Raw genomic sequence first — 13,883 nt, 5'->3', positions numbered from 1 at the left:
AAGGTTGGGGCTGGGGAGATAGCTCAGTTGGTAGAGTACTTGCCTTGCAAGCATAAGGCCCTGTGTTCGATCACCAGCACCACCAAAAAAAAAAAAAAAAAAAAGGTTGGGATGTGGCTCAGTGGTTAAGCACCCCTGGGTACTAGATCCCCAGTATTAAAAAAAAAAAATTAAAAATCCTTTAATTTTTAGTGATAATTTTATGCCCTGCCAAGAACTTACTAGTCTATATTTGTTATTACTGTCTATTGTAATAGTTATATTCACACTAGTTAAAGATTCAATAAAACTTGTATAGACACTTTGGAGTTCTTTCTTTTCCTTTTTTTTTAATTCTAGGTGTTAGAGAAATAATGTTGAGGTAGATAATAACAGAATTTTTCATGGCGGTCTCAAAAATTGCTAGGGCTGTATTGTCCAGTACACTCTGAGTCTTTAGCCATATGTAGCTACTTAATTTAAATTAAATTAAATAAAAAATTCTGTTCCTTAGTCATGTGGCTCACACTTCAAGTGTTTATAACCTACATGTGGCTGATAGCTACCACTGCAGATTTAGAGTATTCCCATCATTGCCAAAAGTTCTGTTAGCATTGTTCTAAAAAGTAGAAGATAGGACACCATTTTGTAGTTTCTGCAAGACTTACAAGGTTCTTAAGCCTCAAACTTTGCAGTTGTTTTGCCTGTTCAGTACACAGGACTTGGTTGAATATATATTGATATAAAGGAAAAAACTTGCCTACTTGAATATGCTTTGAAGTGTTTAGGATATAATACAAGTCACAGGACTAGGTATTGTCTAAATTAATCCAAAAGACAGCTAAGAAAGCACTGTATTAATTGTTCATTAATTTTCTTTAATGTTTATTGAGGGGAAAACTGCAGAAGGTTGAGATTCATAAAACAGCATGTTTGTGTAGAGTCATCATTCTCCAGACTTTTATATTAAAGAGGAACAAATTACAGGTGAACTATTGGTTTGAGTGGGTAGATGGATAAGCCATTACCCTATCAGAATATTTTTATTTTGCATATGTCGATTATTTACAATATGCTTAAGTGCTCCATATGCTTTAGAAATGTAAAGCTTGATGGGGCTTTAAAAATTGTCCAGTCCTGTCTTTTCGTCTTACAGGTAGAAGAAATTGATGTCTAAAGTAGACAAATAATTTACTATAGGACACACAGTCACTGAGAGGCAGAGCCAGCACCAGAACCATTGTATTTTAAATGTATGTCCAAAACATTTCCCATGCTACTGTGCTGATGACAAAGAAGGAAAGACTTGGTTCATTGACTTTTCTCAAAAGCTTTAACAATCTATGTATAAGTCCTAAACTGGTAACAAACTTTAAGAGTAGGTAATTTGGGGAACCATAAAATATCATAGTTCCAATAAATTTCATAATGTTCCATTCTTTCTAGAACAACAATTTGTAATCTTTACACAATGCCACGAATTGGAGAGCCTGTGTGGCTTACAATGATGTCGGGAACTCCAGAAAAGAACCAGCTTTGTCATCGATTCATGAAGGAGTTCACTTTTCTAATGGAAAATGCTTCCAAAAATCAGTATGACTTGCTTTATTTGTTTATATTTGTATGTATGTATATTTGTTATTTATTGTAACTAGATATCTAGAATGTGAGCAAACCCAATTATGGAACTGGGAGGATGATCCCTTATTTTTGTAATTATTTCATATTATTAGTAATCAAAACAGTATTCTAAAAATAATTTAACAATAGGGTGTGGAAGAGCGCTGCAAAACTTGTTCATGAAGAATAGTAAAAATGTCTTAAATTACGTCAAAATTCCTGACAAAGAATTCTCTGAGACTTCCCATTTTTGTGAATTATATCCATTTATAATAGCTTCATAAAAAGTACATAGGAAGTGCTAGGATTCCAGTGATATATTTTTAATGTGATATTTTATCATACTGTTTTCTTTTAACTATTCACCAAGTCCTCAGAATCCACGAGTAATTCAGATGTTTTTATTTTCTTTGATGGTAGACAAAGTTTTCTTAATACTATTCTTCATTTTTTTCCATTCATTAATTTGGAACTCTAAGGACCTGCTGGTTGATTCATTAATGAACTAAGCAGATTAAACACTGAAAAGAATCCATATTTTCTCAAGTAAAATGGCATCTTTGTTTTGTAATTATGATTCAGAATAACTAGTGAATGTTCTCTTTATTTTAAGAATTTTCTTTAACTTGTACCATGTATTACTTTTTCATGCTGGTAGCATACCTTTTACTCTCTTTTCTTTTTTATGCCATTTGGCCTTGAAAATATGTACTCTTTCTGCTTATTCTATCAAAATGTTTTACCTAAGGTTTCATGAAGGTACAATAGAATCTGATGGGATGCTTTTTGTTTTCAGATTCTTGCCAGCTCTCATAACTGCAGTTTTGACCAATCATCTTGCTTGGGTTCCAACAGTCATGCCAAATGGACAACCACCTATTAAAATATTTTTAGAAAAACATTCCTCCCAGAGTGTGGACATGTTAGCAAAGACTCATCCATATAATCCACTCTGGGCACAACTGGGTATGTAACCTAAAACTCTTACACTGTATATTGTACTTAGACTTTTGTGTAACTATCTGGATTTTATAAGAAAAATAATAAAATCCTCTCTTTTACCCCCTTAATTCTAAAGCATCTCTTCTGCACTTGTCCTTACTTGTTTGTTAAATGGTCCTATCAATGTTAAGCCTGTTATTATTCCTTATAACTGGAGAACGTAGAGAACGGCTGGTAAAGCAGGAGTTGTAGACCGATAGCTGATTTACTGGTAACTCCAGGGTTTTCAGAGTGTTAGGCATTTTCACACTCTGTCTAGAAAGAATTAATCAACAAAGTCACCTGTGATAGCTAGAATAAAATCTAGTGGAGAAACAGTTAATTTCTGTTGTTCCACTTTTTGTTGAATAAGTTACTTTGGAAAATGTTCTTTCTTATTACTAAGAATGGCATTACTAAATAAATGGGTGATAGAAGAGAGTGGATGATTGCTAAGTTCTGGGCATGAAGGAAACATAGTGCACTCCCCAGAGTCAGGCATACCACATTTGAACCATAATTTTCTTACTAAAAAATGGATATAATACATATCTCAAAAAGTTATGAAAATTAGATGAGATAATACATGTAAAGTGCTTCAGAATAGTGTCTGGCAAACAGCTATTACTTCTACTTTATTCTGTTTCTGTTAGATGGTGAAGGGAAGAAAAGATGAGAACATTTTGGTGACTTGGTAGAAACTTCTATAGGTTACTCTGGTGATTGAGCTTGCCAGGCAGATTGGCATGTAGCTTATCAACTCATGTTAATCAATCTCCCTTCCTCCTTCCCTTCCTGTGGCTTTATTGAATTACAGTTTACATACAGTAAATGAATCCTTGAAGTATACAAATTGATATGTATCTCTGTGTTTATGTATGTATTTGTACCTCTGATGTCATCCCCATAATCAAGATGGTGAAAATATCTATCACTTCCAAAGGCTGCCTCATGCCTTCTTGTAATTCCTTCTCCTTATAATTCCTTTCTCCTTGTTCCACCCTTCTCCCCCATCCCCAGGTAACCACTAGTCTGATTTCTGTCACTATAAATTAGTTTTTATTTTCTGTTATAATACATACCTTTTTTGGTCTAACTTCTTTAATGCAACATAATTAAGAATCACCTATGTTGTATGTATTAGTATTTCTTTTTAATGCTGAGTAACATTTTTATATGGATATTAATTTTTTTTAAAATAAGTAATTCATTAGTATTTTTTTAATTGGGACATTTCAAATTTATTTTCAATTCTGTAGTCATTTTTTCCACATTTTAAAATTAGTGCATAATGTACATAATGATGGGATTTGTTTTTCATTATTCATACATGTACACAAAAATTGGAACACTTTTTTGGGGGAGATACTGGGGATCGAAACTGCAATTCTGCAAAGAGCACTGGTGGATATAAAAATAAATAATAATTTGGTCTTTGCCTTCAAAAAGTTGATAGTGTTTAAAACTGTAGATAAGTTACATCCAGGCAAGAATACTAATTCAAAGAAAGTATAGCTGGAAAAGTAAAGTGGGACCAGTTGTGAAAGACTGAGTTGCCATGCCAAGTTTGAATTTTTGGTAATTAGTGAGAATTTTGGATTTAGTTTGGAGCAATGGCATTGTAATATTTGAGCTAGTGTCTTAGAGGAGGAAACTTACCACAGTGCCATCTGTAACATACATTTATTTGAGACCTATATATGTTCATTCCTTTAAAAAGTATGGAGTTTTTATAAAGGAAAAATAGAGATTTTTAAATGTGTATACTGACAACTTGCAAAAATTGAATTAATTTAAATTTATTAAATATGTGTTCTCCATTTGTAAGTTGTTTTGCACACAGATTCCAGGTTTAATTTGAGTTATAGCATAAATACAGGAATGTGTGATGTGACTACTCCAGCTCTGCTCTTTACCACCACTGCTCCTTCCTCTTCTTGGTCTCTACCAGATACTATGCTTTTCTTTTTCTATGTTGGACACAGCTTATAGAATCTTTGTATATGAACTACTTCAGGTAGTACTTCTCCACCCAGGTAAAGATTCTCTGTCTGGTGCCTGGTATAGAGAATATTCCTAGTAAATGTGACTCTTTGAAATTTTAAAATCATAGCAGCTATTTAAGGAAGAAGCTAGATTCCTTCATTCACCTTTCTCTCTGGTTAAAACCATTCACCCTGTCTTATTCTCCTGAATAGTCAGTCCTCTTTTAAAGAACTAAAAGTAAAGTTTTGCTACTACTCATTCAATAAGAGTAGTTTTCTCATGATTGAAAATAGCCTCCTTAGCTATGTATGGAAAATGTCCATTAACATTTTTCTATTGCAGGGGACTTGTATGGTGCTATTGGCTCTCCTGTACGGTTAGCAAGGACTGTGGTAGTTGGCAAACGACAAGACATGGTCCAGAGGCTGCTTTATTTTCTTACTTACTTCATAAGATGCTCTGAACTTCAAGAAACCCATCTTTTAGAAAATGGAGAAGATGAAGCCATTGTTATGCCAGGCACAGTGATTACTACCACTTTAGAGAAAGGTGAAATAGAAGAATCAGAGTATGTGCTTATCACAATGCATAGAAACAAAAGCAGTTTGCTCTTTAAAGAGTCAGAAGAGACAAGAACTTCTAATTGTAATTGTAAATATTGTAGTCATCCACTCCTTGGGCAAAATTCAGAAAATGTGTCACAACAAGAGAAAGAAGATATTCCAAACAAGGAACTGCTGGGAATTTCAGATGAATGCAGAATGCTTTCTCCTTCTGACTGCCAAGAAGAAAATGATGTTGATGTTAAACAGTATAGAGATAAATTAAGAACTTGCCTTGACACCAAGTTAGAGACTATTGTTTGCACAGGATCTGCTCCAGTAGACAAATGTGTATTGTCAGAAACAGACTTAGAGGCACCAGAGGAAACATGGCAGAATAAGGAATTGGTAGATCCAGACAATCACACAAGCAAAGCAATGAGATCCACAGGAATAGTTGTGGAAAAGAAACCCCCAGATAAGACTGTGCCTGCTGCATTTTCTTGTGAGGCAATCCAGACAAAGGTTACTTTTCTGATTGGGGATTCTATGTCACCTGATTCAGATACTGAACTCAGGAGTCAGGCTGTGGTGGATCAGATTACCAGGCATCACACCAAACCAGTGAAGAAAGACAGAGGGGCTAATGATATACATCAAGAAACTAAACAGCCAAACAGGGACCAATCTGTACAGTCTGATATACAAAACATGATTTCTGGAGAGCCCTGTGAACTTCCCTGTTGGAGTCCTTCAGACCCAGAAAGTCTGAGCTTATTTGATGAATATTTTAATGATGATTCAATTGAAACCAGGACTATTGATGATGTTCCAGTTAAAACAAGTACAGACAGTAAAGAACACTGCTGTATGTTAGAGTTTTCAAAAAGATTGTGTGCAAAAAATAGCAAACAGAACAATGAACTTTGTAAATGTATAGAAACAGTTCACCAAGATTCGTGTAAAACCTGCTTTCCTCAGCAGGACCAAAGAGATACACTCTCCATTCTTGTCCCCCATGGGGATAAAGAGAGTTCAGAGAAAAAAATTGCTGTAGGAACTGAATGGGACATTCCAAGAAATGAAAGTTCAGATAGTGCCCTTGGGGATAGTGAAAGTGAAGATACGGGCCATGATATGCCAAGACAAGTCAGCAGTTACTATGGAGGAGAGCAAGAAGATTGGGCAGAAGAGGATGAGATACCTTTTCCTGGGTAAGTAGAAAGTTTTCACCTATAAACTGGCCTTTTTATATACCATTCTTTTGTTTAGCTGGTCTTTAAAGGTTGGTAGTAACTAATATAAAAAAGAGATCATTGTCCTTTCCATATTCTCTTTTTTATTATCATGAACTCTTACTCAGAGTATTAAAGGTTATACCCCACAAGCACCCCAGAAAGGCTTTGTGAAGGCATCTGAGAAGATACAGGATATAGTTGATATATATAGATTACTTACTGTTTAGGAGTTTCTAGCCATTATGGAGTGAATTATGTTCCTAAAAGGGCCAAAACCTGTCAGTTAGGGTTAGGTAATCACTGAGAATGAAATGGCCATTCATAATAAATGTGGCCCATACTAAGAGGAAAACACGGATTGTATACTCTAGGTCAGGTATAACAGGGAGCAGAAAAGGGGCTTTAGAAATGATATACTCCCAAATATGATATGGATAACAGAATTAGCAACTTTGTTTTGAATAGCAGTTTTTAGAATCTGATTATATTAGGATGTGTTAAAAACACAAGGACAGCTCTACATAGTAATGAAAGACTCACACTCGCAAAGTTGTTTATTGGATCTTCTTCTCTGAATAAGAAGAGTATTTTATGGTCTGAGCACCTGAGTCAGTTTTTATTTAAGGATGATTTACTCTGAGTATGTTTTGTATAAAATAAAAGAAGTGGAAATATGGACTAGTAGAATTCCCAGTTTTGTTTTGTTTTTACTGGTAAAATATCTTTATTCCTAATTAGATTTGTCTTCTTTGGGAATCTTTCTTCCAGGTCAAAGTTAATTGAAGTGAGTGCTGTTCAGCCCAACATTGCGAATTTTGGGAGATCCTTGCTGGGTGGCTATTGCTCATCATACGTGCCTGACTTTGTTCTTCAAGGAATTGGGAGTGATGAGAAACTCCGTCAGTGTCTGGTGTCAGATTTGTCTCATGCTGTGCAGGTGAGTGACCTTCACTGTTTTCATTTTATTTAGAACATACTCAGGAAGACCCTGAATTGCCTTGTATTTTTGGTCATTTGTGACCATGTAACATAATCCTATTTCTCTGAATCCATCACTTTCTATACAGTGCCTACATCTTTGTACATTTCACTGTGAAAGCAAGTATACAGTCAGTCATACAATCTATGAAAATGAAAATGTGAAATACAGAAGGTACTTTATACACTTATACATGGTCATCAACTAGATTATTTTCAATATCAAAAAATTGCAGGAGCTTAAATGCAAATGGGATTATTTTCTTAATCTTTTTTTTGGATTGTTTATTATTTATATGTAGAAGTATAATTGACTTTCATACATTACTATTATATCCTAAGACCTTGCTGAATCTTACTAGTTCTATTTTAGGCTTTTTTACACACAGGCTCAGGTTATTTGTAAACAGTTTTACATATTCCTTTCAAATCTAGATGCCTTTTATCTGTCTTTCTCCTTTCCTGCCTTTTTCTTTCCCTCTGCCTAATAGCAGTACAATGTTGTATGGAAGGGGTGACGGTACTTATATCATTGTCTTGTTCCTGATCTTAGAGGAAAAACATTCAAGTCTTTATTTTTTTTTTTATTTTTTATTTTTTAATCTTCTCTGTGGTACTGGTGATTGAACCAGGGATGCTCTAACACTGAACTACTTTCTAATTTATTAGAAAAAAGCTGTTCATAGTGTGCATTTATAATCCTTTTAATTTTTATAAGGTTGCTGGTAATGTCCTGTTTGTGACACAGAAAGCCAAAAACAGATTTTTCTAACTCTACCCTACAGTGGCCACTATTCTTAATATAAATACTTACAACCAGGCATGGTGGCATACAGTCCCAGCTACTTTGGGAGGTGGAAGCAATAGGATTGCAAATTTGAGGCTCCCTGGGCAACTTAGCAAGACTCTTATCTCAAAATAAAAAATAAAAAGTACAAGAAATGTAACTCAGTGTTTGCCTAGCATGCATGAGGACCGGGTTCAAGCCCTAGTACCAACAAAAACAAAACAAAATAAAAATAAAAGCACCTTCTGACAGTCATTAGGCAGCATGTGGATGCTTATAAAATAGACTTGGCCACATACTACCTCTATATCTTAGGACAAAATAATTTTTTTCAGTACTAGGGATTGAACCCAGGTCCTCACACATGCTAAGCAAGTGCTCTATCACTGAGCCACATTCCCACCCCATTTTGTTTATTTTGAGACAGAGTCTTGCTAAATTTCCCAGGCCGATCTTGAACTTCTAGTCCTCTTGCCTCAGCCTCCCAAATCTCTGGGATTATAGGTGTGTGGCTGGTTCAGAATAATTAATTTAATAAAGCTTATGTTTCCTCAGCTATAAAGTGATAGTAATGTTTATATACCAGAGTTACATTGGGTAGTGTTTTGTATTAGGCATTCTGTGTCATATCTTTTTTTAATCCTTATTCTGTATGTACTAATACCGTATAAGTGAGGCCATGAAGCCATATACATATAATGTCTGCATATGTATTTGTGAATATATACTATATTTTTATATATGTGTAATCAAGGCCTTGTATTTAGAATATATACATGTATATATATGTAGCATGTGTGGTTTTATATTTGTTGTTTTAAATTCTACTTGTGTCACTGAGCAGCTAACAAATTTATTTCCCCATATTTTAACATAGTTTATAAATATTTTATTAATGTTTCTTGATTATTTCATGATTTTTTATGGTTGATTTTTTTCTTATTCTCCTACTACTCAGCCTTTTGTTTTAAAAGTGGGGATCTCACTATGTTTCTCAAGCTGTTTTGAACTCCTGGGCTCAGGTGTTCCTCCTGCCTCAGCCTCCTAAGTATCTGGGACTGAAAGTGCACAATACTGTGCCTGGCTGCTCTAGTACCGAGTTCCATCTCCTGCCCCTTTTTATTTTTCATTTGAGACATGGTCTTGCTATGTTTTGCAGGCTAGTCTTAAACTTGCAGTCCTCCTACTTTAGCTGGGAATACAGGCATGCATGACCATGGCCAGCAAAGGTTTTCATTTGATCTCTCTTAGAGACTTTGCAGAGTGATTGTTCATTACTGGATAAAGTGATATCCTTTGAGGATGCCTAATGTATGCTTTTCTAGGAGCAAACTTATATCCTTAGCAGTTAAGAGCTATAGTAAGCCTCACTAAATTGCTGAAACTGCCTTTGAACTCTCGATCATCCTGTCTCTGCCTCTCTAGCAACTGGGATTACAGGCATGTACCCCCACCCCCACCTGTACTTGTCTTTGATCTTTTGTGTAAACCATCAGAAACCAAGGGCACAGCCTTGTGCCTTGTGACTTTTTTTATCAATATAAGTAAGTTAAAATATTTTCAACTACAGCTTAAGTTTTTTAATTATGAAAGTATGCTTCTGATAAAAATTTAAATAATACAAAAATATACAGAGTAAAAAAGTAGAAGTCCTTCATACTAATAGTATTCCTACTTCACAGAAATCTTTGTGGTCAAGAGCTTAATTTGAGTATTTTCATTCCTTTTTCTATACGTTTTCATTTAGCTGTAGATCTGAATTTTTAAAACACAACTAGGATATAATAGTGTATGTATGTGTGAATAGGGTGACATTTGTTTTTCATTTAACAGTGTATGTTGAACAGCTATGGTAGTACATGTTCATTTCTCTGGTTTTAAGTGCTATATCTTACTCTGGATATATATCTTGGTAAAATGGAAAACTCTAGTACACACAGGCAACAAGGTACTTCATGTCATCAAGGGATAGCCCCTGTGGTGCAGAGGTATATCAGTGCTTAGAAGCACCATTTTACCATTAACTTGTTTGTATGGGTAAATTCTGTCTTTTTAAAAAATAGTTTACCTCTTTCAAGCTAAACAACATATTTTCCCTGTTGCCTGGCACATAGTTGATAGTACATTTTCAAATGAATGAATGATCAGAAGAGTGATGAAAATGAAGTTCTAGATTAAAAGATACAGAGTTCTGGTAATGAGTACAAAGTCTCTATGATGATTGCTATAGGATGTCTCAGAGTATTTGTTACAGTAAATTATTTTATTTTCCTGTCAAGGATTCTTTGTTGTTGATTGTCAGAATTTAATGTTTTTTTGTTTTGTTTTGTTTTTGGTTAGTATCTCTTCATTGCCTCATTCGATTTGCATTATCCTTGAATACTTTGCTTATCATAAGTTGAATTCTTTTTTTTCCCCCAGCATCCAGTGTTGGATGAACCAATAGCAGAAGCTGTTTGCATTATAGCTGATATGGATAAATGGACTGTTCAAGTGGCCAGTAGCCAGAGACGAGTGACAGATAATAAATTGGGAAAAGAAGTGTTGGTTTCCAGTCTTGTTTCTAACCTGCTTCATTCCACTCTTCAACTTTATAAGCATAACTTGTCTCCAAATTTTGTAAGTATGTGTGAGTCTTGAAAAACTTTCAGTACTGTGATAGGTGATTAAATTTTACTTAGTATGTGCCCGTGTTAAATACTACTGCTAAGCTTCATTGTTTTTCTGAAAGACTGGATGTTTGTTGTTCCCCACTCCTATTGTGACAGTATTTGGAGCTGGGATTTTTGGCAGGTAATTAAGGGTAGATCAGATCTTAAGGGTGGAGTCCACATCTTGGAATTGGTGGTCTGCTAAGGAAGAGAAGAGAGATTGTTCTCTCTCTACCCTCTGAGGACACACAGGGAAGTTAGGTGTCCACCAGCTATGGTGAGAGTCTTCACCAATACTCAGCAGTGCTTTCACCCTACCCTGATCTTGGAATTCTAGCTTCCAGAACTGTGAGAAAATAAATCTCTGTTGTTAAAGCCATTTAGTCTGTGGTATTTTGTTATGTCACCCGAGCTAAGGCTGAAGGTTATGTGTATACATCTAAATACTGTAATTTCAGTGGCCAGAATTTTTGATCATGTGTAATATGGTCATGCTACATCCCTGTGCTTTATGAAGAATGCCAGTGCATTCTGAACCCTCACTGCCACATCAGGTAGAATGCCTCTCAGTTCAGTCCCTCGTATGGCCAAACCAAATCAAATAAACAAACAACAACAATAATGGGGGGAGAAAACAAGAAAGAAGAAAAAACTAGTTATCAAAACAAGTATACAAAAAACTAATAACAACAAAATAGGAAGTGCAGTAGTTTATCAAATTATGTATTACCATAGAACGTAGCAGTTCTATTTCTGCATTTATACACAAAGAATTAAAAGTAGTGACTTAAACATTTTAATTTTTAGAGCAGGATTACTCACAATAGCTAAAGGTTAGAAATAACTCAGGTTATCATTAGCAAATGAATGGGTAAAGAAAATATGGTATAATATATACAATGCAATATTTAATTAGCCACCTGTGCAGTGGCACACAAGTGAATCCCGGCTACTTGAGAAGCTGTATTCTCCCTAGGAGAATCACAAGTTCCAGGCCAGCTTGGGAAACTTAGTGAGATCTTGTCTCAAAACTAAAAAAAAAATTAATTATTAATTAATTACAAAATGGCTGAACTCAGTGGTAGAGCGCTGGCCTAAAATGTTTTGTATTTTTTCTTTGTTTTTTAAAAGAGGCTGGGGATATAGCTCGGTTGGTAGAGTGCTTGCCTTGTCATGCAGGCATGAGGCTCTGGGTTCAATCCCCAGCACCACCAAAAAAAAGGAAGATAAGAAATTCATGCTATGACATGAATGAACCTCAGAAACAATGCTAAGTGAAACGAGGTAGATATAAAAGAACAAATATGTATATGAGGTACCAAGAAATTCAGAGAGACTACAAATAGAATAGTAATTACTAGGGGGTGAGGGAAGTAGAGAATGTCAAGGTATTGTTTAAAGGGTAAGGAGTTTCTGTTTGGACTGAGAAATATTCTGGAGTGAATGGTGGTGATTTTTGTACAACACTGTGAATGCTTTTAATGCCATTGAATAATGTACTTTTAAATGTTTAATATGATAAACTATATTATGTATTTTATATATTCATTTATTTCATAGTTAACGATTGGCATTTTCACCCTTAAGCAAACATTATAGAGAAAATACACACCACAAAACAATAGATGAGCTAAGTAATCCATTCAGTTGTGTTTTTCTCATAATTGGCTTTTATTAGGAATCTTTAAAACTTTTCATTGGAAAGGAATACACTCTGCCGGAATTTTAATACCTGAAACTCCTGGGATCCCCCCCGCCCACCAAACATGTATAGTATTCATTCACTGAAAAATAGTCTATAGTAAAATCCAGCAAGCTTATTAGCACTAAGCAAAATGTAGGTATTTTAATTTAATGTTCCAGGTGAGAAACCTCTTCAAATACACAGCATTCTCTGAACTGTTGCAACCTTTTATTATTCACAGAAGAACACACCTTTCCTATATAAATACTTTTGAAATAAATCAATTTATAATGTTATATTTATCAAATTTGAAATACATTTTTTAAAATCCTGGAAATAGATAATTGCACAACATTTTGAATTCACTTTTTGTCAGTGAATTTTACATTTTAAAATGGTAAATTTTATGTTACATGTATTTTACCACAGATTTTTTGGTTTGTTTTTTGTTTTTTGGTTTTTGGGTTTTTTTTGGTTCTGGATTGAACTCAGAGACACTGAATCATTGACCCACCTCCCCAGCCCTATTTTGTATTTTATTTAGAGATAGGGTCTCCCTTTCGTGCCTCGTTTTTGCTGAGGCTAGCTTTGAACTATAGATCTTCCTGCCTCAACCTCCTGAGCCACTGGGATTACAGCACACCACTGTGCATGGCCTTTACCACAGTTTTTAAAAAGGCACTTTTTGAAACTAACCTTTGATAAGATCCAGAAACAAATTTCTACTATTTTTTATCTAAAATTTAATGTGCCATAAATTTTTGTTCATGTTGGGATAACAAAATAGAATTGTCAAAAACATGATGTTGTGAAATTTGACTTTCTTAAAGAGTTGGAACCAGTTTTCTGATCTAGTTCTTGGTTCTTCCCTAACTGCAGTGTGTGATGCATCTTGAAGACCGGTTACAGGAACTGTACTTCAAGAGCAAAATGCTTTCTGAGTACCTGAGGGGGCAGATGCGTGTTCATGTCAAGGAGCTGGGAATGGTTCTTGGGTATGTTCATGGTTTCTTTTCTGGCTTTGCTTTCTCATTGCTTTGTCTTTAGGCAAGGGATGTTTCTCAAAATTGCCCTTTTTCCTTTTAAGTGTATTTTCCTATTAAAAGTTAGCCATTGTTTTCATTTAGATTGCTTTGTACCATACAAAAGCAGATTCCCTGTCATTCACTGATTTGAAAGGCAGTGTCCCTTATGCTACTACATGCAGTATATTGAGAATATACTCAGAATGAATTAAAACCTAAATTTTTATCTTAGAAAAAATAAGGTAATAGTCATTTTTATTTGTTAAATATGTTGTAAACATTCTTCCAAGATTCTGCCCTGCCTCTCACGTGAGCTGATTGAAGTCACAGCATTCTGAGGATGATAGCAGTTTATCTACATATTTCTCCTCACCATTATCTATCTATATGTCTGTCTATTCTGAGTTATTGC

The 13,883-nt window shown here is 34.8% G+C and overlaps 1 protein-coding gene across 2 annotated transcripts in view; it reads left to right on the top strand.

Moving 5' to 3' along the window:
- FNIP1 (folliculin interacting protein 1) overlaps positions 1–13,883 on the top strand; it is a 113,130-nt gene that overhangs the window by 93,411 nt on the left and 5,836 nt on the right. For both annotated transcript variants that reach the window (XM_079144114.1, XM_079144113.1), the window contains 6 exons: positions 1,426–1,572; positions 2,396–2,565; positions 4,909–6,322; positions 7,115–7,283; positions 10,533–10,730; positions 13,326–13,441. In XM_079144114.1, coding sequence (XP_079000240.1) covers positions 1,426–1,572; positions 2,396–2,565; positions 4,909–6,322; positions 7,115–7,283; positions 10,533–10,730; positions 13,326–13,441 — 2,214 coding nt within the window. The remainder of the gene's footprint in view (positions 1–1,425; positions 1,573–2,395; positions 2,566–4,908; positions 6,323–7,114; positions 7,284–10,532; positions 10,731–13,325; positions 13,442–13,883) is intronic.

The sequence above is a fragment of the Sciurus vulgaris genome, assembly GCF_902686455.1.
Source record: "Sciurus vulgaris genome assembly, chromosome: 6".
NCBI classification, from domain to species: Eukaryota; Metazoa; Chordata; class Mammalia; order Rodentia; family Sciuridae; genus Sciurus; species Sciurus vulgaris.
Note: the sequence above shows the minus strand (reverse complement) of the source record. Positions and strands in the feature narration are given on the sequence as shown.